The sequence below is a fragment of the Anabrus simplex genome, chromosome 2 (genome assembly GCF_040414725.1).
Source record: "Anabrus simplex isolate iqAnaSimp1 chromosome 2, ASM4041472v1, whole genome shotgun sequence".
NCBI lineage: Eukaryota > Metazoa > Arthropoda > Insecta > Orthoptera > Tettigoniidae > Anabrus > Anabrus simplex.
In genome coordinates, this window is record NC_090266.1 from 657,227,162 (window position 1) to 657,249,119 (window position 21,958).

The 21,958-nt window shown below is 40.3% G+C and overlaps 1 protein-coding gene across 1 annotated transcript in view; it reads right to left on the reverse strand.

Annotated features, from left to right (window-relative positions):
* Positions 1 to 21,958, reverse strand: part of LOC136864327 (polyamine-transporting ATPase 13A3) — an 869,746-nt gene that overhangs the window by 361,820 nt on the left and 485,968 nt on the right. Inside the window, exon 8 of the mRNA XM_067141161.2 lies at positions 13,223 to 13,427. Within this exon, the coding sequence (XP_066997262.2) occupies positions 13,223 to 13,427 (205 nt within the window). The remainder of the gene's footprint in view (positions 1 to 13,222; positions 13,428 to 21,958) is intronic.

Below are 21,958 nucleotides of genomic sequence, written 5' to 3' on the forward strand. Positions count from 1 at the left end.
CCCAATTAGAAGATTGTTCACACATCCAACGTAAACTGTTGCTGAAAACGTCCGGCGAACTTTGTGGAGTTTAATAAGAGACTATGTATTGGTAACTCACTGCAGTAACGAAAACATCCTATCTCTCCGCCTCTGGCTAGTAGGGCCTACTTGGGAGGGAAAAAGACTCACGCAGTTTAATTTAGAAGCCCATGCAGAGAACTACCACATCCTTGGAGGTACTGTTTACGTTGCACGTAATATTGTCGACGCAATATCAAATGCACTGTCTACGCCACGCAAGGCCAAACCCCAAACCACTATATAAGCAGCCGGCAAAGCCAGCAAACATGACGTACGGGTAGTTCAGAACAAAGCGGTAAATTGAGATGCAACGTACTTTTTTTCAAAAAGGAACATATTGTGCAGACTGTAGGATTATATGCATCATCTCTTCGGCCTCTGCCTATCTACAGTTCACGAATATCCTCGCGTTTCCAGAATGTATAAGGTTAAATATTTAATAATAATTTTGACTTTACGTCCCATTAACTACTTTTACAGTTCCCGGAGACGCCAACTTGGTAGAATTTAGTCCCGTAGGAGTTCATTTGCGTGCCTGTAAAACTACCAACACGAGGCTGACGTATTTGAGCACCTTCCAATACCACCGGACTGAGCCTGGATCGAACCTGCCAAGTTGGGGGTCAGAAGACCAGCGCCTCAACCGTCTGAGCCATTAAGCCCGGCAGGTTAAATATTTGTTTACCAGCGAATTCAAGTGCGGTTGAGGGTACTTTTACTATAATGAACAAATATCAACTTACACGATCGTACTTTTAGTAACATGTCTGTTACATTTGCAATAATTTCACCAAAATCTGAATTTATTTCAATTTCAGCTATTTTAAGCTGCACCAACAGATGTTGGTCACTCAAATTTCATGCGTTATTTTTCTTCACTTGACATAGTTCATTTGTAGAAAAAGTTTCTCACACTAGTTCAAGCAAACTAGCCGTGTGTTTAGCAACTGAAAAAAAAACCATCTTCAACAGTGACGTCGCGTGCTCAAAATCCTGCGAGTGTGTACACAGATGAGACAGTAGGTAAAAAAAACTACCGTATGTACCGTGTAAGTTCCTCCTCGGTCGGTTAATACGTTAATGGGAGCCCAGATAGTCTATAACTGAGGTGCTTAGCTGGACGCCCGTTGAGACTAGCCTAGTGCGGCCGGGCTGGCGTGATGTTAATGTGGGCAGCTTACGTCACAGTGAAGCGAGAGAGCGGACACACTTTGCAGGGAAGCAACGGAGCATTGACGCTCGATTGTGGTTACGAAGCTCTCCCCCACTACTCAGTGAAGTGCTGACTGGGATACATTATTTAAAGTAAAACTCTATAATCGCAATTAAACAAACCTGACCGTTTTAAGATATTCCGGTTTTATTCATACTGCGCTCCACATAAACAGTTTTATATTCTTATTATAATTATTCGAAGAAAACCGACACGCTGTAATGATTTCAGTGTATTTTCATGTTTTAGAAGTAACATTCCTGTTATTCATTAAGCGAAAATTAATATAATTATATAAAAATAATTAGTTTGCACAGCGGTGTAGTGTTGTATGACTTTCCCTGTTCACTGAACTTCTAAAAATAGCGTTTAAAATTTAACAGGCGTCCGGTGATGATAGCTAGCCTCTAAATGGCGAGAGGGAGTTTCATCACGAGTGAGGACATAGATTTTCATTATCTAAGATTAAAGTACAACAGTCTGACTCATTGAATGGTCAGCGTTAACGCCTTCGGTTCAGAGGGTCCCGGGTTCGATTCCCGGCCGGATCGGGGATTTTAATCGCGTCTGATTAATTCTTCTGTCCCGGGGACATTGTGTTTGTCCCAACACTCTCCTCTTCATAATCACACAACACGTACATTACCAACCACCACAGAAACACGCAATAGCAATTACACCCCTCCATACAAGGCTGGCGTGAGGAAGGGTATACGGGCGTTAAACAGGGCCAAGTCGACATGTGTGACACAGTTCGCACCCGCGGCCCCACAGATGTGGGAAAGAGCGGTGGAAGAAGAAGATTAAGAACAACAACGTACATGTATCTGCCAGGTAGATGTACTGCACCCATCGGATGAGTCTGATTGGCAACATTTTAATAATTGTATTTGTTAATAAATAGTAATAGCCAGCGTTCTTAAACAAAGGGACAGCATTGGAAATTTCTGGTAGCTAGCTCGTGAGAATGAAGCCTTGATAGGAACCCACGCTTCTTTCCCTGCTAAAAATAAATTATTGGGACACCTGTTATTACATCATCTTTTGGAACTGCGTAGTTAGAGTGGAAAAGTACTGGCAGGAGTGACTGAGATGGAGAATCATGGTTCTAAATACCCGAATCCCCTTATTTTGGAATGAACTCGTCCATATAGATGAACAGCGGAGTATGTGCTCCAATCAGATTGCTGCATTTAAATAATTTCAAAATTAGCGCGACCAAATGACATGTGGCTTGTAATTAATCCCTGTCAGTATTTAAGGAAGATTATATTAAGAGGAGATGTCAGTAATTATTATAGTAATTCTGAACTAACTTATTGGTTTGTGGCAAATGGATTGGAACATTGTGTATCCAGATGTTTGTTATCACCGGCAGTGGGAACCCCTTGCCAGCGTGGAGAGTGGTTTACCAGCGCGGCAGAAGATATAGTCCAACTAACGCCTACTGTATTGTAAAAGAAATTACGAAGAATTTAAGAATCACGATGCATCATGGTAGTAACAAGAATTGATGCAATTTGTGTGTACAAAGCATTTCATGTTTTTGGTAACTTTGTTTTGGAGCTACCCAGCATTCCTTTGGTTGGGATTTTTAGTGGCAAGAATTAGTGTTCCTACGCCGATTAGTGCGCCAACATCCCCGAGTAGTGGCTTCTCACGGGTCAGTCATCATCAAGAGTCCTGTGGCGGTCAGACGTGTCTTAACTTTGCTCCGTATTCAAGTACAAAGGTACAGAATTGTGTGTATTTATTACTACAGTGGAGGTGGAAATACGCTTTATAAACAGTAGTTGGGCTGTTAAGGTATTTAAAACCACCCAAGTGAGTGGAGTATTAAATTGACAGATTTTACGAGTGTTCAGTCTATGCAGGGCGAAGACGAAACTTTGAATTATGCAGTGGTTGCATCTTAGGTGACGCAGTTAGAGTGTGTAGCCCGCAGAGCAACCCAAACAGTTTAAAATATATGTGTAAGCCGTAAATGGTGGAGAACAATTAGCCTGCTACCGCGGAGCTGTTAGTATGTTTGAAACATTTGAGCGGAGGAAATACTCTCCCTCTCTATAAGTATTTAGGTCCAGTGGGGGTGGACACTTTCTCCCGCGGCTGGGGCTTTACAAAGGAAACCGTTGAGCCCATGCAAGACTTCGCTTCGTGAGAAGCAGCAGTGTGTTAAAGCAGAGTACGTAAAATCCGGCCTAAGTTCCAAAATATCTGAGTACTGCGTATGTGTGTATATATGTATTACAGTGTAATGTCTAGTTTTAAAACAAGTTGTCGTGTTTATAATTATGGGTAGGAAATAAACGTGTGCAAAGTGTCAAGCGAGAGTGGAAAGTAGTAATATAAGCCAATGCCGGATACAGCAAGAATGGTCAATGATATTAACATGTTGGTCATGAATCTGTAAGACAACATGGCTGCCTTTAGTCCTGGTGATCCCGAAATGGCATCAATGTGAGTACACAATCTCATGTTTGATTTAAAAATCTAAAGCTTTCCTTTGATAATGGTATCTTTATTTAGATAGGTATGCGAGTGACGATGATGTAACTGTAAACCCGAGTACACAGCCAGAAAATTAGGATAATTCTGTTTATGAGTAGTGTAAATATTTATTATTATTATTATTATTGTTATTAATCGTGTGTGTACTAAATTTGATCTGTTAGTATCGAACAAGTTATATTTTTGAGGCAATTATAATGGTGTTTCGCATATACCCGCACTATTATTATTATTATCAGTAGCATTGTCAGTATTGCATTTAGGCGGAATTTTTTTTGTTTCACGCAAGCACAGTTATCGTGGTGGAGGAGTGATGAAGTAAATTAATGATAATAAAACATATATATATATATTCAATAGTTACTGTCGAGAATTCTGTTGGGACGACAGTAACACTGATACATCCACATATTGGTTGCTATGGCAAGTAACGCGGTTAGACAGTTGAGTGATCAATGCTAAATAAAAGGATTTATTTTGGCTCAGGTAAAACAAGGTGTTGTCAAATGATAAGAACGATATTGAGCAACGGTAATTTATTTGAGATGTTTGAAGGTCCGTAGTTGAGAGTATATGGTAACACATGAGGTTATTTACCTGATGATAATTATGGAGAACAAAGAGTAGGGTGAACATATTCTCAATAAAAATGGAAATATAAGTATCAGCGTGATAGCTGAGAGGTAATAGAATTCGTGCAGAATAAGAAATGATGATGACGTCGTAAATGAATAAATGTGAGGAAATAAATAAGCCAGTTAAAGAAGGTATACGAGTTAGAAGGACCAGATGATACATGTAAATGGTTTAGCCGTGACACAATATCGTTCTATTCAGAGAAAGTATAGTATGCATTTAAATGATATTTTAAAGCTAGGTTGGTAACATGGATCACGCAACTGGGCTGGTGTGGATGCTTGCCAGTAGGAACTATTTTATTGGTTTTAACAGATGATTATTATTATTATTAATATTAGATATATTTATTACTTTATTTGCCTCGTATTAGCCATCATTTAGGTACATTCTTTTATTGTCTGTGCATTGTCTATGCATTTTATTCTGAAGAAACCACAGTAACATTTGCAATGGGTCATGGCTATATTTCAGCGAATTATAATATGTTGAGACGCTGAAATAAGCCAAAAGTGTGGTGTGTGCTGATGACAAGGTTCATATATGTATATATTAGTGGAACTTTAGGTATTAGGTTAGGATTTCTGGCTGCGTTATCTCGCTTGGTGTACATATTAGCATAAATTAGTGTATGTTTATTTAAAGTAGGAGAGTCTGTCTTTTCTAGATTAATTTTACGATATCTAAGTAAGGGTCACTCGCATATATCGAAAGTAAAGCTTTAGATTTGTGTGCAACAACAACCAAGGTCCATTATGTGAGTTAAAGTTACTGAATTCTCAGGTTAAAGCAAGTATTGTTTATTGCACCTAGAAGGAAGATATTGAAATTATGGGAACTCAGTAACGGTTTTGATAAGAGAAATATTATTATTATTATTATTATTATTATTATTATTATTATTATTATTATTAATATTGGTGAACTCTATTATGAGAATTTCATGGTTATGCCTTTACACAGTGGATTAGGTATTTCATTAAGTTATGGCGAATATGGTTTTATAGATAAAGAAAACCCAATAAGCACTGTTAAGAAAGATTCTATTCAAATGGTGTTACTCATGGCAAATGAATGTTCTAAGATAACTGACATAAACATACTATAATTTATCAGGATGGTGGATCAAGAGTACCGTAATTACAGGTCATGTTAAGATATTATTATTTATTATTATTATTATTATTATTATTATTATTATTATTATTATTATTATTATTATTAATATTGAATATTATTATTTAACATTTTACCAATGCAATTCACAAGCAATTAGGGAGTCTTGATGAATACCATATTAATCACTTGTGTCAATCAATTGTGGATTTATTAATTAATTAAATAATTTACATTTTATATTTTTTTTTATTCAATTGATCTACGATTTGGTTAACAACAGTATTGGATTTTGGTAGGCGATTATAAATTCTTTAGGATTTTTTTATGATATCCAACATAGAAATAACATTCATTAAGTGATATTACTATTATCGTTTCAATTATTATTATTATTATTGTTATTACAATATTATTATCATCTCGATGCATGGTAAATTCACTGATATCACTATATTGGAGGATTTGAGTCACAAGATAATGATTTCCAGTGGTCAGTTAGGCAATTAATTATGTAATTAATAAATTTGAGTACAATCAAATTAGTAAAATTAATTAATTATTATATTATGGTAACTTTTGGTATGTTTGTTTGCAAACTTATTTCACATATCTGAGAGGTTAGTAGTGACATTCCTAGATTTGATCTGCGCAAAATCGTCGTATTATTTCAATTATTATTATTATTATTATTATTATTATTATTATTATTATTATTGTATTACATTTTAGGTTGGTTTTCCAAACTACAGATATGCATTTGGGATACACTGTGGGGACTTTCCTGTATTCTTTTAATTGGTTTACAATGTAATTCAGTGATATCAAAACAATTTTATTAATTGGTTAATCGATACTTTATTTTTTTATATTTATATAAAACAATTTTATCTATTATAATTATTTTGACTGATGGCAAGTAGTTTTTTTTATGAATAACTTGAATTGGCTATACAAAAATTTATTCACATCAATATTATTATTATTATCATCATCATCATCATCATCATCATCATCATCATCATCATCATCATCATTATTATTATTATTATCACTAAGAGTTCTCATGATTATATTGTTTTTCAATTGATCCACCTGGTTTATAAACAACATTATCCTAGTATATATGTACAGTTACACAGACATTATATAATTGGATGAATTAATATGGGAAACATCATTTAAAACATAATTTTATGGAAAATTATAAATATTATTATTTAGGGATTAATGAGGTAGTCATGTGTGTCATTATTGAGAATTCTAGTTGTACAGTCTCATAAGGTAATAATGTAACATTAACCAATCTTATTTTACATTTATAAAATTTATTTACTTTTCTCTTTTGATTTATAAATAAAATATTATATACATATTTAAACTCAAATCAGTCTGAATCATAAGTCATTGTAGTCAATAGTTTTACCGAATGCACTATCCCTATGCATCCTGATTCGACGACAGGGACTGATCGCGCTTGAGAAGAGGACCTCACCACCTTCGGTAAGTATTTTTTTTTTAGGGCAGCCGAGGCAATGTTGACATCTAATCTACACCGAAGGAGCTCTGCAAGGGTGCAGTACAGTATGCCTTCAAATAAATAACCTGGATTGTGTATCAGATAATTTAATCCACAAGCCACAGCTTATCCACCTTGACTCCGTATTATATTAAAACCGTTTCTAAAGCAACTCTTAAAATGAAATAGTGAAAATTTTAATCGTTGCGTACATTATGGAAATATTTGAGGTTGTAGGCCTAACTCTTGTATCCGGTCAAAATACATAAACTGCAGTCAACATGAATAACTTTTTTCTCACAACGTAAATTGAAAATGACTTGATTTCTGCCCTTTTTCATTATTTTCTGCCTCCATTTCAAACTCTGGTATTGCCGCGGTGATCGGCAGTGACTGGGAGAACTTCGACCAACCTTCACGGCCTGTGACGTAGCCACAATGTCACTGTGGCTAGTGGCGTGCACTAAACCCCATCTACCGCTGCTGGGGTAAAGAACTTTGTATTAACATTTTCTAATTATCTTTTAGAACGCTTTTTATAATGTTTAAGAAACTGCTAACATCTAAGCCAAGCCAAGTAAAGCTGTCTCGACAATCCGCTCCCACTACCGCAGTTCAGCGAGCTGGGTTTCCTTGCCGGCGCGATAGAGAGCCCCCAGCGAAATTTAAGGTCGCTTGGGTGACGCATGCACTTGAAGCTTCCTCGAGGCGGAGCTGTGGCCCCTCCGCCGACAGCGGTAGCGACACCACTGCAAGCCATACATGTGATAAGCACAGTGCAGTACCGACGTACTACGGGGGGGGGGGGGAGAGGACTGCACCGGCGTACTAGCCGGCCAGTGTCTTGGAAAAGGTGCGGTATCCAACTGATGAGCCCATGCCGCACTCTGGGCGAAACACTGGTAATTTTGGACGATTGGGTTTCCTGAATTTTATTTTTACCAATAGTCCCAGTGTATTTTTGTGAAAACCATGACTGTACTATTACGAAGCGTCACCGAATGAAACTGTAAGTACATTGTTTAAAATCTGCTATAGATTAAGTTATGATGGTGTCGTCACTGCCGTGAATATCTATTTGGAAGGATGTGCGAGCGAGTGGTTGAAAATATTCTCGAAAGATCTTTCTCAGGTAGACCTTTCCACAAAAAACGCAGCCTTATAAAATGGTAATGTTGACTTAAAAGAGTGTAGTGGGGCTACGATTTTTTATATTTAATCAAATGTTTTTGCAGCTGGGGTAATTAATGTTTACCGCACGCCACTGCTGTGGTTGAATAGCGTACGCTGCGCTCATCGCCTGCCAGTCCGCCCACTTACAGTGATGGGTGCCCAGCGTGAGCACTTTTGGTCTATAATGTGTGATCAATAATATTTTAGAATAAACAGACATGAATGCAAATACTAAATTAACATCCAAAATTTGAAAATAACATACATACCGGCAATATTGATATAAAACAAATCGTCTCCTCCACTTCACTTCCAGGAATATATACTCCCATCCTACTGAAGGGCTGCCAACATAGTTGTTGGAATCGCAGTTAATAATTACGTAATATTTTCAGCTACACAAGCTGAAAGTACAAATCTGTAGTTTGTAATCAAGTAGTTAGCTCAAAGCTGTTTTTTTTCTTTTTTCTGCTAGTTGCTATACGTCGCACCGACACAGATAGGTCTTATGGCGACGATGGATAGGAAAGGCCTAGGAGTTGGAAGGTAGCGGCCGTGGCCTTAATTAAGGTATAGCCCCAGCATTTGCCTGGTGTGAAAATGGAAAACCACGAAAAACTATCTTCAAGGCTTCCGACAGTGGGATCCGAACCCACTATCTCCCGGATGTAAGGTCACAGCCGCACGGCCACAAAGCTTTTTTAGTTCTTTAAGCAAATATGCTACACCTGCGACTGACTATATCAGCGTCATGCGGCTGATCAATTAACCACTCCGTGATAGAAGCCCTGTTCTTTACTCGCTGCCACGGACTACACGATACATGCTGCTATCTTTGGGATTTGAGAAGAACGGAAGAAGGTGGTCTTGGAAGCGCGCCAACGGACCGTGATAACAGGAATTGTGATCATATTCGTCTTCCCTGCCCCTTCCAGCTCTAGCTATGCAATACGCCCAACTTTCTACTTAACAACGGGCTTATGATTAGCTGGCATGGCGCGTGATTCGAATGGAAACAAGTGAATCGGCAGTTATAACTTCGTAAATACGTTCTCAACGTACACAAATCTTGTTCGTACAATATCGGGTAAATTGTAAATTTGTGGAATTACCAGGATGTACACGAGCTCGTGTGGTCCTTAAGAAGAAAATGTCAAACGACCGCATCAGTTTGCACTGGTATTCATTGGAGCTGCAAATTCAGTCTTATATTTCCAGGTTGGATGTGTGTAGGATTTTTAAAACGGTCAATTTTCCACGTCGTCTTTGGAAGCACAAATATACTTTTCTCATTAATCATGACATTTGCGTTTTGTTGGTTATGAGTGTGCTTTGACGACTTTCCAACTAGAAATGAGTCTCTGTCCGCCACTGAATTAAAGTTTACGTCAACAAAGTGACAGACGAATCAACACCAATCTCTCGCAGTGCCCTATCTTCTAGTTTACATGAAGTTCAAGAACCACGTGGTTCGTGAACCAGTAAATTCTCATGCATTTGTGAAACTACTCCAATTCGCACAAATTTGTGCAAACTTCTCTCAGGGTGGTGTTCAAAATATCGAAAATGGTGTTAAAATCAGAAGAAAACCTAATTCTTTTTCACATTAGTCCCTGTGTGACTGGAAATCCGGATATCTCGATGACTCGACCGTCTATCAAAACACACTGGAAAATAAACATAACATGCCAGCTCCGAATTTTGCCTTTGAATCAACATGCAGTTCGACCTTTTGGTTACTCTCACAGGTGGAGGGAAGGTTAAAGAAACTACATTTTCTCTCGGTACAATGATGGAACTCTAAGTTGATGCAATGTGGCTGATTACGTAAGTTCATGCACAGAAAAAGAAAGGAAACAGAAAAAGGCGAGTATGGGTTCGCCCCATAATTCGGCATCGTCAAACGAGAGCAGTTAGGCAAAATTTGTCGATATTGTACTTCTACTACTGGGAAAAGTTTTATAATTATCTCGGACAGCATCGATTAGCGCATCAACAACCAAAACATGTATTGCTTTCGTCAATGTACCGAGGGTCCAAGCGACTAATATGTACACTCAGATACTATTAACATCCTTCGCGAGACTACTAGTACTAAACTGTTTTCATTCCTCCCCTCCAGGGTGGGGACGCCGTCTCTCAGGCAAGGAGACTTACGGAGGTGAGGAGATTGGCGGCCGTCTCCTATACTAGGAACTGCCCCGGAATTTGCCTTAGTGCAGGAGAATAGAAAAACACTGAAAACCATTCTCAGAACTGCCGACGGTGGGAACCAGCCCTTCACAGTCTCTGGAATACAGAGGCGTCGAGTCGCGGTAGAGTTGTGGCCACTGTTCCTCTCCTCGATTGGCCACCTCCTTTGCGAGACACTGACGAGTCAGAAAGAGGGAAAAGCCGGTGAGTTGCACACGTTGATCCAGTCCCAGGAATCCTAGTCTTCTCGTTTCAACACCCATACCTGCAGTCACGGACATTCGCCGCGTCACATACTCTGGTTGCCGGAGCCTAGCGTGAAAGGGTCCTTATCGACCACAATTTCGATAAACATGTATAACTACTTTCTGTCGCACTCGCAGCAAGGAATGTTCGCTAGAGTGTTGCGCGGCACTCTGAAAAAAAATTTCCTACGCAATATGACGACAAATTTCGCCTTATCTGCTTGCTTATTAACGAACTAGCGATAATCAGTTTGTTGTTGCGAGTCTATCTGGCTCTATGTCCGCACTGGTTTGTCAAGGCAGCTCGTCTGACCTTGTTCCTAGAGTGACTCAGCAAACAGGAACAACGCTACTCTTACGTTTGTGCCCACTAGCAGAATGTATTACCCAATGTAAAAATATATGTGGTTCCCAAATTCGCACCTGTACCCAACAACAACCATCCTCTGCTACCCAGCACGTTCTGTATACATTATTTCAGATAGCTAGCATATTTTAAACCTAAGTTGAAGTAACCCACAAAGGGTCCGAGGGCTGTCACGATGACCGTTACCCAAGCTCCAGACACCATGGGATTGACTGCTTGGCCTTCGTAACTGATTAACGCAGACCAAGCGAGTTGACTGCTCTGTTAGCGTAACGTAGGTGTGAGTATAATTCGGGAGATGGTGGGTTCGAACTCCACTGCCGGCCACCCTGAAGATGGTTTTTCGTGGTTTCCCCATTTTCACACCATGCAAATTATGTCCAAGTTCGCTTCCTTCCCAGTCCTGACCCTTTCCTCTCCCATCGTAGCCATTAGACATGTCTCTGCCGGTGCGACGTAAAACAAAATCGTAGCAAAAGTAAAATCGTGGTATTATGTTCTGCCCTCATCAGGCTGAGTCTCCCTCTTGTGTAAATATCTCAAAGGTTTATTTTAAAACTCATTCATACAGAGTTAGAGTTTCATGTTCCTCCAGAAAATCTCAGTTTTTGCGACTAACCTGCTTTTTAAACTGAATGATTCACAGGGTTTTGGCGACGATGGCATGGCAAAGGGAAGGGTCGACCTTTACATCAACATAGTCATCCTGCCTGTTTAAGAATGGGAAAGAACACATCTTCAGGGCTGCCAACATTGATATTGGAGACACTGATTCCTCTTTCTTTTTTTACAATTTACTTTACGTCCCACCCACACAGATAGGTTATGATGATGATTATTATTATTATATTATTATTATTATTATTATTATTGTTGCTTAAAGTGACCTAAAATCTAGGTCATTAACTGCTAATGGTACGAAATGTAATGAAAATTTCAAATTCCAAAATTCATCCATTGCCCAGAAACCAAAACTCGATAATGAAGAATGGAGGAATATGAATTTAAAACCATCAGTGGATCCAACTCACAATATTAAAAGTTAAAAATAATTCCATAATCAGCTTACTAGAATTCAAAAAGACGACGATCAAGGATTAATATGAACTTGAAACCATCAGTGGATCCCACCCACCTTCCTAAGAACTAAAAACAACAGTATACACTGACCATGGTGCTGATTCCAAAGCACAGTCCTGAATCGATGATGCTTGTTGTCTAAAAGGGTCCTAATTACAGGTCAACGGCCCTTCATAATGGTACTAGTTACGTAGAACCATGGTATTTCCCATGTAGCGGTATTAATCATAAGTAACGCAGACTCACGGTGTTCCTCACATTATGGTCCTATTTACTGGTAATATATTACGCACAGGTAACGCAGATCCATGGTGTTCCTAACATAGTGGTACTAATCGCAACAAAAGTCGACTAATTGTGTTCCTCGCGTGTTGGTACTAATCACAGGTAATTTCATGGTTCAAAATTTAGCAACCCTTGGTTGCCCCTTTCTAGTCGCCTCTTACGACAGGCAGGTGATACCTCGGGTGTATTCTTCGTCTGCGTCCCCCATCCACCGGGGTTCAGATCGGTCTTATGCCGACGATGGGATAGGAAAGGGCTAGGAGTGGAAAAAAGCTGCCGTGGCCTAAAGGTGCCTCGTGTGAAAATTGGAAACCACGGAAAATCATCATCTGACCTGCCGACAGTGGTGTTCGAACCCACCATCTCTCGAATGCATGACCCGTACAGTGAAGCGACTCGCTCAACGACATAAACCCTCGCTTGGAACAAAACATGCATTGCCTCCATTTCATTCAAGGTAGATTTCTTTATTTACTTTTCTAGTGCAGAAACTTCTATTAGTTATGTGTGAAAGCTTATTCAGTTAGAAGTAGTTTCTCCTACGAGACCACTCGAAAATTTTGCAACTTTACACGTCTTTATATTCAATAAGTTGGGTCATGGGGATAGGGGACGAAAACTGCAGGAAGTTAACTCTGCATTTCGTTTTATTAATTGCGGTTGTTCAAAGTGAACAACTATTACTATTAACATTAGGACCATATTAAATTAACCTACACGGCTTATTTATGTATCAAGTATGCAAAAAATTTTTTTACCTCTCATCATTCTGAATTTATCATTACCGCATTGACGCAAAGCAAGAAATTATGCACACTTACTCTGCGAGTCTGGATTATGCTGGAGGTGACGCCGAACACTGACATGAGAACGATGGCCCCCATGTAGTAATAGTATTTCTCACACAGCCAAACCACCAAGGTGAACGCTTGGAATATGTAGAAAGGGTTGATAACTTCCAGGATCAGAAGAGTGAGAATGCTCTGCAGTGGCACCGGTATCTGGTTGTAGCCGTATATTACACGCCTGTAACATAGAACAGTTAATCAGTTTTAAGATTAGGAAAACAGTCTCTCTCTCTCTCTCTCTCTCTCTCTCTCTCTCTCTCTCCTGTGTGTATGGTTTCTCAGCACTACGATCAGATGACTTTCGCAAACTGGCCGACGTGCAATGCTGAGAGTTAATCAACTTATTTAACACATGACATTAAAGAAAGAGAAGAAAGTTACAAATTATTTTCTAAATTATTTATGAATTGAAGAGCATCTGGACTAGCATCCAAGAAAACTAGGACATTTTCAGAGTAGGAGGGCAAGGGATATTGCTCGACAATGTATTTGTTTGGTTTGTCGGGGCAATCCGTAGCCTACATGTAAGTTTCCAAGCGTACAGTATATTGGACTCAAGGATCACCATTCCCACTTCCTGGCCAGATTGGTGGAAGTTGGTAATCTACCAGGTTCTTAGCTGTCGTGACTGGAAGATGGCTAGAACGGAGCCTGTTTATTTCAGCGCATGCAGTATCCTCATGGATAAGCAAGTTAGGATAGGAAGTTATGAATCAATTGTCATGCTTAAACTCTGAAACCACAACTTAGTTTTACAGTACCAGAGAAAAATTTTACACCACATCTGAATACCACAAATTGTACCTGGAACCTAAACGCCTGTCAGAGTTTTTCTCTGAATACTTTCATCTAATTGGTATATACGGTAAACTTTGTTATACGTCGTACAGACACGGCCAGGTCTCATGAGCTAGGACATGGCTAGGAATGGGAAGGACGAGACTGTGGCCTTAATAAAGGTAAAACACCAGCATTTGCCTGGTGTAAAAATGAGAAACCACGGAAAACAATCTTAAAGGCCGCCGACAGCGGAGATCGAATCCACCATCTCCCGAATGCAAGCCCACAGACACGTCAGCCAAACCGTGTAGCCAACTCTCAGAATACAGTAAACCCTCGCCATATCGGACTAATGGGGGCGGGGTTGGGCGAGACTTTGTCCGAATAAGTGAAATTTCGAATTACAGAATGTTTTTCAAAAGTAATTCTCTGAAGCTATAATAATTCTGTGTTACTGTAGTCTACATGTACAAAGTATGCAATGTTTAAAGCCTGTCCTACGGTGTAAGGGTAGCGTGCCTGCCTTTTACCCGGAGGCCCCAGGTTCAATTCCCAGCCAGGTCAGGGATTTTACCTGGACCTGAGGGCTGGTTCGAGGTCCACTCGGCCTACAACTGTAGAGCTGTCTGACGGTGAGATGGCCCCGGTATAGGAAGCCAAGAATAACGGCAGGGACGATTCGTCGTGCTGACCACACGACACCTCACATTATCCGAAGGCCTTCGGGGTGAGCATCGGCCGCTTTGTAGGCCCTGGCTCTTCGGGGCTGTTGCGCCATGGGGGCGGGGGGAGGAAGTGTAATGTTTAAACGAAAACTACACAATATCTGAGATATTGTGCAGTAGAGTACACTACATATAAAAGTAACTAAATATTATCACAGTGCAGTAAGATAACCATATTCAGAGGTAAATTAAGACTTGATAATGCACTTCTACAGGTGTGTGCCATGACAATGGAAATTTTCTACTGGAACATCATAAACCTCAGAATATACTTTAATTGGTGATGTCATTTGAATCTGCATTGCTATGATCCTTAGCAGCCAAAGACGTGCCACTGGTCGATGTTAAAGCCATGGCAATATTGTCAACCCTAAAAATCTGCTGAGAAGGCTTAGAGAAGACTCTTCTGTACTGTTTCATCACTTCTCGTCGCATCTCATTTAGTATATGGTAATACTTTTTGCAGTCCGGATTAACGTACTACCTCCTGTTTGGCGCGAACATGAAGCCCGGTACACCATTTTGGTATTTTATTATGCGATGCGAAAGTCCGAATTATCAAGAATTCCGAATTATTTAAATCAGAAATACAGAAGGCTTTCTGCATATCGTCTGAACTAATTAAGTTCGTCCAACTATTGCAAAGAGTTATGATTTTTAAATTATACGAAAGTACCTTGAATAGCGCCATTTCTTAGAGAATTGTATTTCGTGCTGTAAATCGTCGCAGATGTCAATAATACTGTTAGTTTTACATCCCTCTAATTACATTTACAGTTTTCGGAAACGACAAGGTGCTGGAATTTTGTCCCGCGGGAGTTCTTTCACGTGCCAGTAAATTACCGATAACAGGCAGACATATTTTAACACCATCAGCTATCACCTTACTGAGCTGAGAAAGCGAGCACTCTACACCTGACCTACTCAGCCCGACAGTCGTTGCAAGTATCGCCAACAACAGTTGTGTCTGTTGTGGTGTTAATTGAGCCTCTGAGATAAATATAATAAATTCGCACGAATTTTGTACCAGTTTTTCTGTGCTTTTACAGTTTTCAAGTTCAAATAGGCTACTTTCCCTCGTTCTCACATTAACCGCTAAGTCTCTGAGCGAGTTATCGAAACCAACTTCTTCCCTGAATGTAGTACTGATGATGATGATGCTTGTTTAAAGGGATCTAACATCAAGGTAATCGGCCCATATGTAGTTCTAATTTTATTTTTTATTTTTATTCGAAAAGTCCGGCTCCATGGCTAAATGGTCAGCGCGCTGGCCTTTGGTCCAGAGGGTCCCCGGTTCGTTTCCCGGCCGGGACGAGGATTTTAACCTTAATTGGTTAATTCCAATGGCTTGGGGACTAGGGGTGTGTGTGCCATCATAATTAGAATTTATTATAGGTACGGCCCCATCTGCACACACGTGCAGGTCGCCTATACGGCGTCAAATTGAAAGACCTGCACGAGGCCTCCCTAGAGGCCACACGCCATTATTATTCGAAAAAATATAATAAATTTCATTTCTTTAGCACTGGACTTAGTCTAGAGATAAGTCTGCTGTCAACAGTTTCCGACAACAAGGAAGTCGTAAGTTCGCTGTGTGTACTTTGGGGAAACGGGTGTGTCAAAGTCAAATCACCGATGGAGACAAGAAGTTCAATGGTCTAATGTATAAAGTTAAATGAGAGTGAATCATGTATTACGAATAAACATTAATAACACCCACACAGGTCTGCCCAGAGCAACAAATTCGCGCCAAGGTTAATCAATTATCGTGATTTCTTAATGAGATCGCGAGTTATTCATTCCGGGATAAGGGGTATGTAATTACAAGTCTCCCATTAAGTTCAAGTCGCCAGCATAGGCCAAGCTGAATACCTTCCAGCCATTTATTATATATGTAGGGCCTCTCTTATAAACTCAGACTGAACGCGCGCTGTTTGTACTCTGCGGTACAGCAGCTGCCTCAGCCCAACTTACGTCGCGCGCGGCCGCCCTGCTTTAAGCGTGTATACAATCGTGAAATCTTACCTTATATAAGATGCTGTTAGTGTCATCCTTCATAATTAGGGACTTCATACACACCATTAGGATTGTCTGCACACCAATAGCGAGAGTTATGACTGTTCACACGACCATTAAGATGAAACCAGGCCTCATCCGAAAAGAACACCAGCTGTGGGTCGAATAAACGATCATTCAATGATGCAAGGTACCACTCAAATTATCTCACTCTTTTGGCTGAATCAGCAAGTTTTAAATAACCGGCCCGTGTAAACCTGTACGGTTTGATGTGTAACAGCTTTGTAGCTCTGTGTGCGCAGAAGAAACCGAAACCCCCAACTTCTTGTACTCATTGTGTTAATGATTTATTCAGTGACCGTTCAAGATTCGCAACAATGTCATCATCTAGCTTTTCCTCTATTAAAACTGTTCGTGTTCGCGCAAGTTGTTATTGAGCACTGAACCGGTTGTTTCAAATTTATTTACAACTAGTAATTTCACCCGTTCTTCGCACGGGAATTTGCAGTAGATTACATGTTACCTTCAGGAATTTATGCGAAGTAACATGGCTCTATTCACACGTTAATGCGACATGTTAAATTGATATTTTCGTACCAAAGAGCGTGTCAGTAACCTGAAATATGAAGCTGAAGAAATTCGAGAGAGAATGAGGATTTCCGAATTTATTGTTCGGTCAAGTTCCTGGTCCGAAGTCGTGCGAAATTCTCCATGGTTCTCAGGTTGCATATTGTATCTCTGACCACTGGCGTGGCGCTCTGACATTGATGCTACCTCCCTTAATATCTGTCCTATCGAAAAGAGAAAAGGAGCTCCTTAGTTTTCCCGTTGCCCACCTTGAAGTGACATGCACGACATGTCCCATGGGACTTTGACAAAAAAAATCATAACCATTTGCGTTATTATCCGTCGTGCGATAAATACGTACAAGGCATAAAGGAACAGAAGTAACATTCTTAAACGTTTGTTGTATACAGTCTTTTGATAAACCTACTGTTAACGATAATATTTCAGAATAATCTTCCTATAAACACCAAATCCATTAGATTACCACGACATATGCACCTGATAACGTAATTCTGACCGAGTAGAATACAAATACGTAGTTTGGTTGAAATAAGTCGCGCAGTTTTCCACATTTAGTAATATACAGATGACCACACACACACACACACACACACACACACACACACACCAAAGGGAAAACTACCTCATTTACCTCTGTGATCAGTTACAAAAGGTAGGGGTAATTTTAAAGCAGACAGAAATATGATGCATCCTCTGATTTTCTCCTGTTATGGATCCTTCAAATAACTGTACGTCAGCGAGGGTGTCCGTCACTGGCTGCAGAGCATGAAGCCCATGGAAAATGGTAATTTTCTCAGTCATTTGAAGAGCACGCGAAATAATGTATATATTAAAAGTTATTTAAAATGAAGGGGTGTTTCACATATAGTCTACAGATTTTGCATATAATCAATAGTGTAAGAGAAAACCGAAAAAACTCTTCCGGTCTTCGTATAAACCTCCAGTATATTCAGTGATTTGTAAATGGTATACACACAAAAGCCTTCTGCCGGATGAGTCGAAGTTTGGCCGAGATATAATCAATAGCGTAAAAAATTGAAAAATACTAATTTGGTCTTTCTGTAAACCCCAGTCTATTAGGTGATTTTTAAATGATATCCATATCGCAACTCGCTCCTTGAGTCGACTAAATCAGTGGCAGCGCGCGACCCTTATCAAAGTGTCAGTACACTGGAAACATGGATAAAACATTATGGATTTTAAAGCTTAAATAGTATGACGCATTTTGAAACTTATGTAAGTCAATCCTCCCCGTACATCTGCAGATATTACATCTTGTAACACAGCCCTATTCGGAGATTTTTGGCAGAAAAAATGTATACAACAGAATCATGGAACCTCTGATTCTTCGTACAGCTTTTCAGAAGGCTCTTCTCAATTGAAATTAATGACAATTTTGGAAATTTCTTGTATTTGCGTTCTTCTTAAATATATTTTTACCGTTTCATTGCCGAGAAAGATCGCTTGACAGGCACAAGCAGCAGGAATAGTCAAAATTAAATAATTGTTTGGTTACTTCAGGTAATGCCACATTTAATACTGAATCGGTTACATAGTTGTGAAGTTCTAGTTTGCAGGACTAAAATATGCATAGGTGGCCGACAACTGTCACCGAATTGGAATTCATTGATTAAACTGAAAACATTGCCAACCAGAGAAACAGCAGAGCGATCAGTACTTACATCAAAGAACCCAATACACTCAGCCCAAAAATTAGGGGAGCATGTTTTAATGCTATGTAGAATCTCGACATATGGATTTGTGAAAAGAAACAAATGCTGGTGAAGGAACTGCATGCTTTATTTAATTAACAACAACAAAACCATCGCCATTGCATTTAACCGTTCACCACAAATCGCAACACAACAGATTAACTACCACAATCACAATGCCAAGTTCTTGCTGAAGAGTCTGCAGCACACCCGAGCTATATTTGCTTAATTCCGTGTTGCACCTCCCCTAGCTTCAATTACAGCTGCACACGTGCGTGGCATGCTGCGTATGTAACGTCGGAGGGCTGCCTGTGGAATGGCGTCCCACTCCTAACCAGTGCTTCACTGAGGTCGTGTAATGTTTGTGGAGCATTTTCGCGCTGCCGAATCTGTCTCTGCAATACATCCCGTAAGTGCTCCAATGGATTTAGGTCGAGGATCCTTGCAGGCCACTCCATCACAGAGAAGTGCATCCCTCCCCACACCATGACCGATCCACCACCATGTCTGTCCACTTCCTGCATAAGACCTTCAACGAATCGCTGTCCACGTCGTCACCACACGCATTGACGTCCATCCGATCCACTTACAGTAAGGTAAACCTGGACTCACCTGTAAAAATTACCTGACGCCAGTGTCTCAGTTGCCAGTGACTATGTTCTCTGGCAAATGCAAGACGACCTATGCGGTGTTCTCTAGTGAGAGGGGTTACATGAGCAGGTTTTCCAGAGCGTATGTTATCCTCTTTTAATCGACTGCGTACTGTCTGAACACACAGCTGAACGCCGGAGGCTCTTGTATGATCACATCGCAGTTCCCTGGCACTGCTGGAGGGCCGGCGTAATGCTGATAACCGTAGGAATCAGTCTTGTTGAGCAGTACTTTTCCATTTGCGACCTTGTCCACGGTGTCTGACATACCCTCCTGTCTCTGCATAACTATGCTAGAGCCTGTGCACAACGGATGGGGACACCCTGAGGTCGTTAGCTACATACCACATTGTTCTCCCTTCTTGACGTAGAGCAACAGCTCTGGACACGCCCGTTTCGCTTAGACGCCTCATGTTGACTGTCCCATACTCTAATAATGCGCATTAACGTCACCAACAGTGTGGCCAGAGTGGTTCGTGTACTGCGGACTACTTTGTATTGGGACCCGACGGGACTGGAAGCATGTTTATGTTAAATAGGGTAATCTTAACATATATCACCGTGGCTGCGTTACTGTTGTGTGTAGATATTCGTATAAACCTGTACATATTACATGCTCCACGACAAACGTTTACAGCATGTCAAACAGTTGTGCCCCTAATTTTTGTGCTGGGTGTAAATCTCTCCTGAATTATATCACTATGTGTAACATAATGAAGCACAGAAGAAAGCTGGTGGGATGTTTGTGTTAAGCACGTGGACTCATCTATTATAGCTTTAAACGGCGCTTCTTTGATCTCAGACTGTTTCAATTAAGTCGTTTTGGATATCATGGGAAGCACCCAGAAATGCGGGAAAGTTTTCCAAATGGTTCCGTACGTTTTCCTATTAGTGGCTCTATAACGGAGCAATTCAACAACATTTCCCCATTTGAGTCGTGGTTTTGAGCATGGCCTCGAAAAGAAACGGCATCTATTAGACAACCGACTATATACCCGTTTGCTTTTTTCATTATGCTTGTCCCGATTAATTTTGTAGGCAAGACCCAGGGATTCCTCTATTCTAGTGCTACTGAACTTCAGTAACGCTATTTTGAAATTAACGTGATCTACAGACAGCATGTCGCTACATACCACATACATACTCCCTTTGTTGTCCAAACATGTGTGTCCGTTGAAAGTAAAAGGCAGAGCCAGCAATACAAGGAACATTACTTCCTACAGCCACGTATCATTTGTGAACCACGAATCATTAAAACGACACACTTTACCTCGTCTTTATTTTACCATAGCTGATATAATAGGAGTGTTTCTCCCACTGTATGATTTTTATCCAAGCAGCAAGAGTTACGCTTGAAAATGAATATTTTATTAAGTCTTGAATAACACATCCCATCATAACTGAACCTCCCTTTAACAACAGGAAAGCACGACACGCTCATAACAATCGTCACTGAACACAACAAGCGATTACTGTTTAGTTAGCCTCTCGTCTGGGGCAAACACGCGAACCTACTAGCCGGCATAGTCAGCTTTGTGCTGTGTTCCCCAGGGCATCGAATGCGGAAGCGCGCCTTGACTGAATTCAAGCTCCGAATGTTTGCCTCGGAGAAACGGCAAACAGAACACAGTCGGCGTATCTTCATCGTTCGACAGATGCGAAGCTTTTGTCACTTAATGTCTTATTTGTACGGAAGAGAATTAGGCTTTTTGGTTGTTGTAGTATAACGGTATTAAATGAACAGTTTATATCCCGTAATATTACGCTGTCGAATTCGTTGACCTTTCGTCTTAGATGTTAGCCCGCCTAACACAGCAAACACAGACCCGCCGCACCTGCTCTAAATATGAAGTACTAGCAAGATACCCGTGCTTCGCTACGGTATTGTACTGAAATTTATAATTGAATGCTTATTGTTTTAGATATATAATCCGCCGAAATTCGCGATCTGACTCGTTTTTTGCGAGAATCCACCAAAATTCCCGATCTGACTCTTTTTCTATTATTTTACAGCACGTTTCCTCCCATTTTTCAATCTTCCTTTCCAGCAATCGATTTCGTACTTCCCGGGCTAGGCTCAGGTATTCCTCCTGGTCAGTTGGGTCCGTAAATCTTTGCCATCTTTTCCTTTAATCATTTTTAATATGGATAAAATCCTTCAGGAGATCCTGCGTGGTGTCATACTGGGTGCCTTGGCGGCACTGGACCCGCGGCCGGACTGCATTCTTAGTCATTACC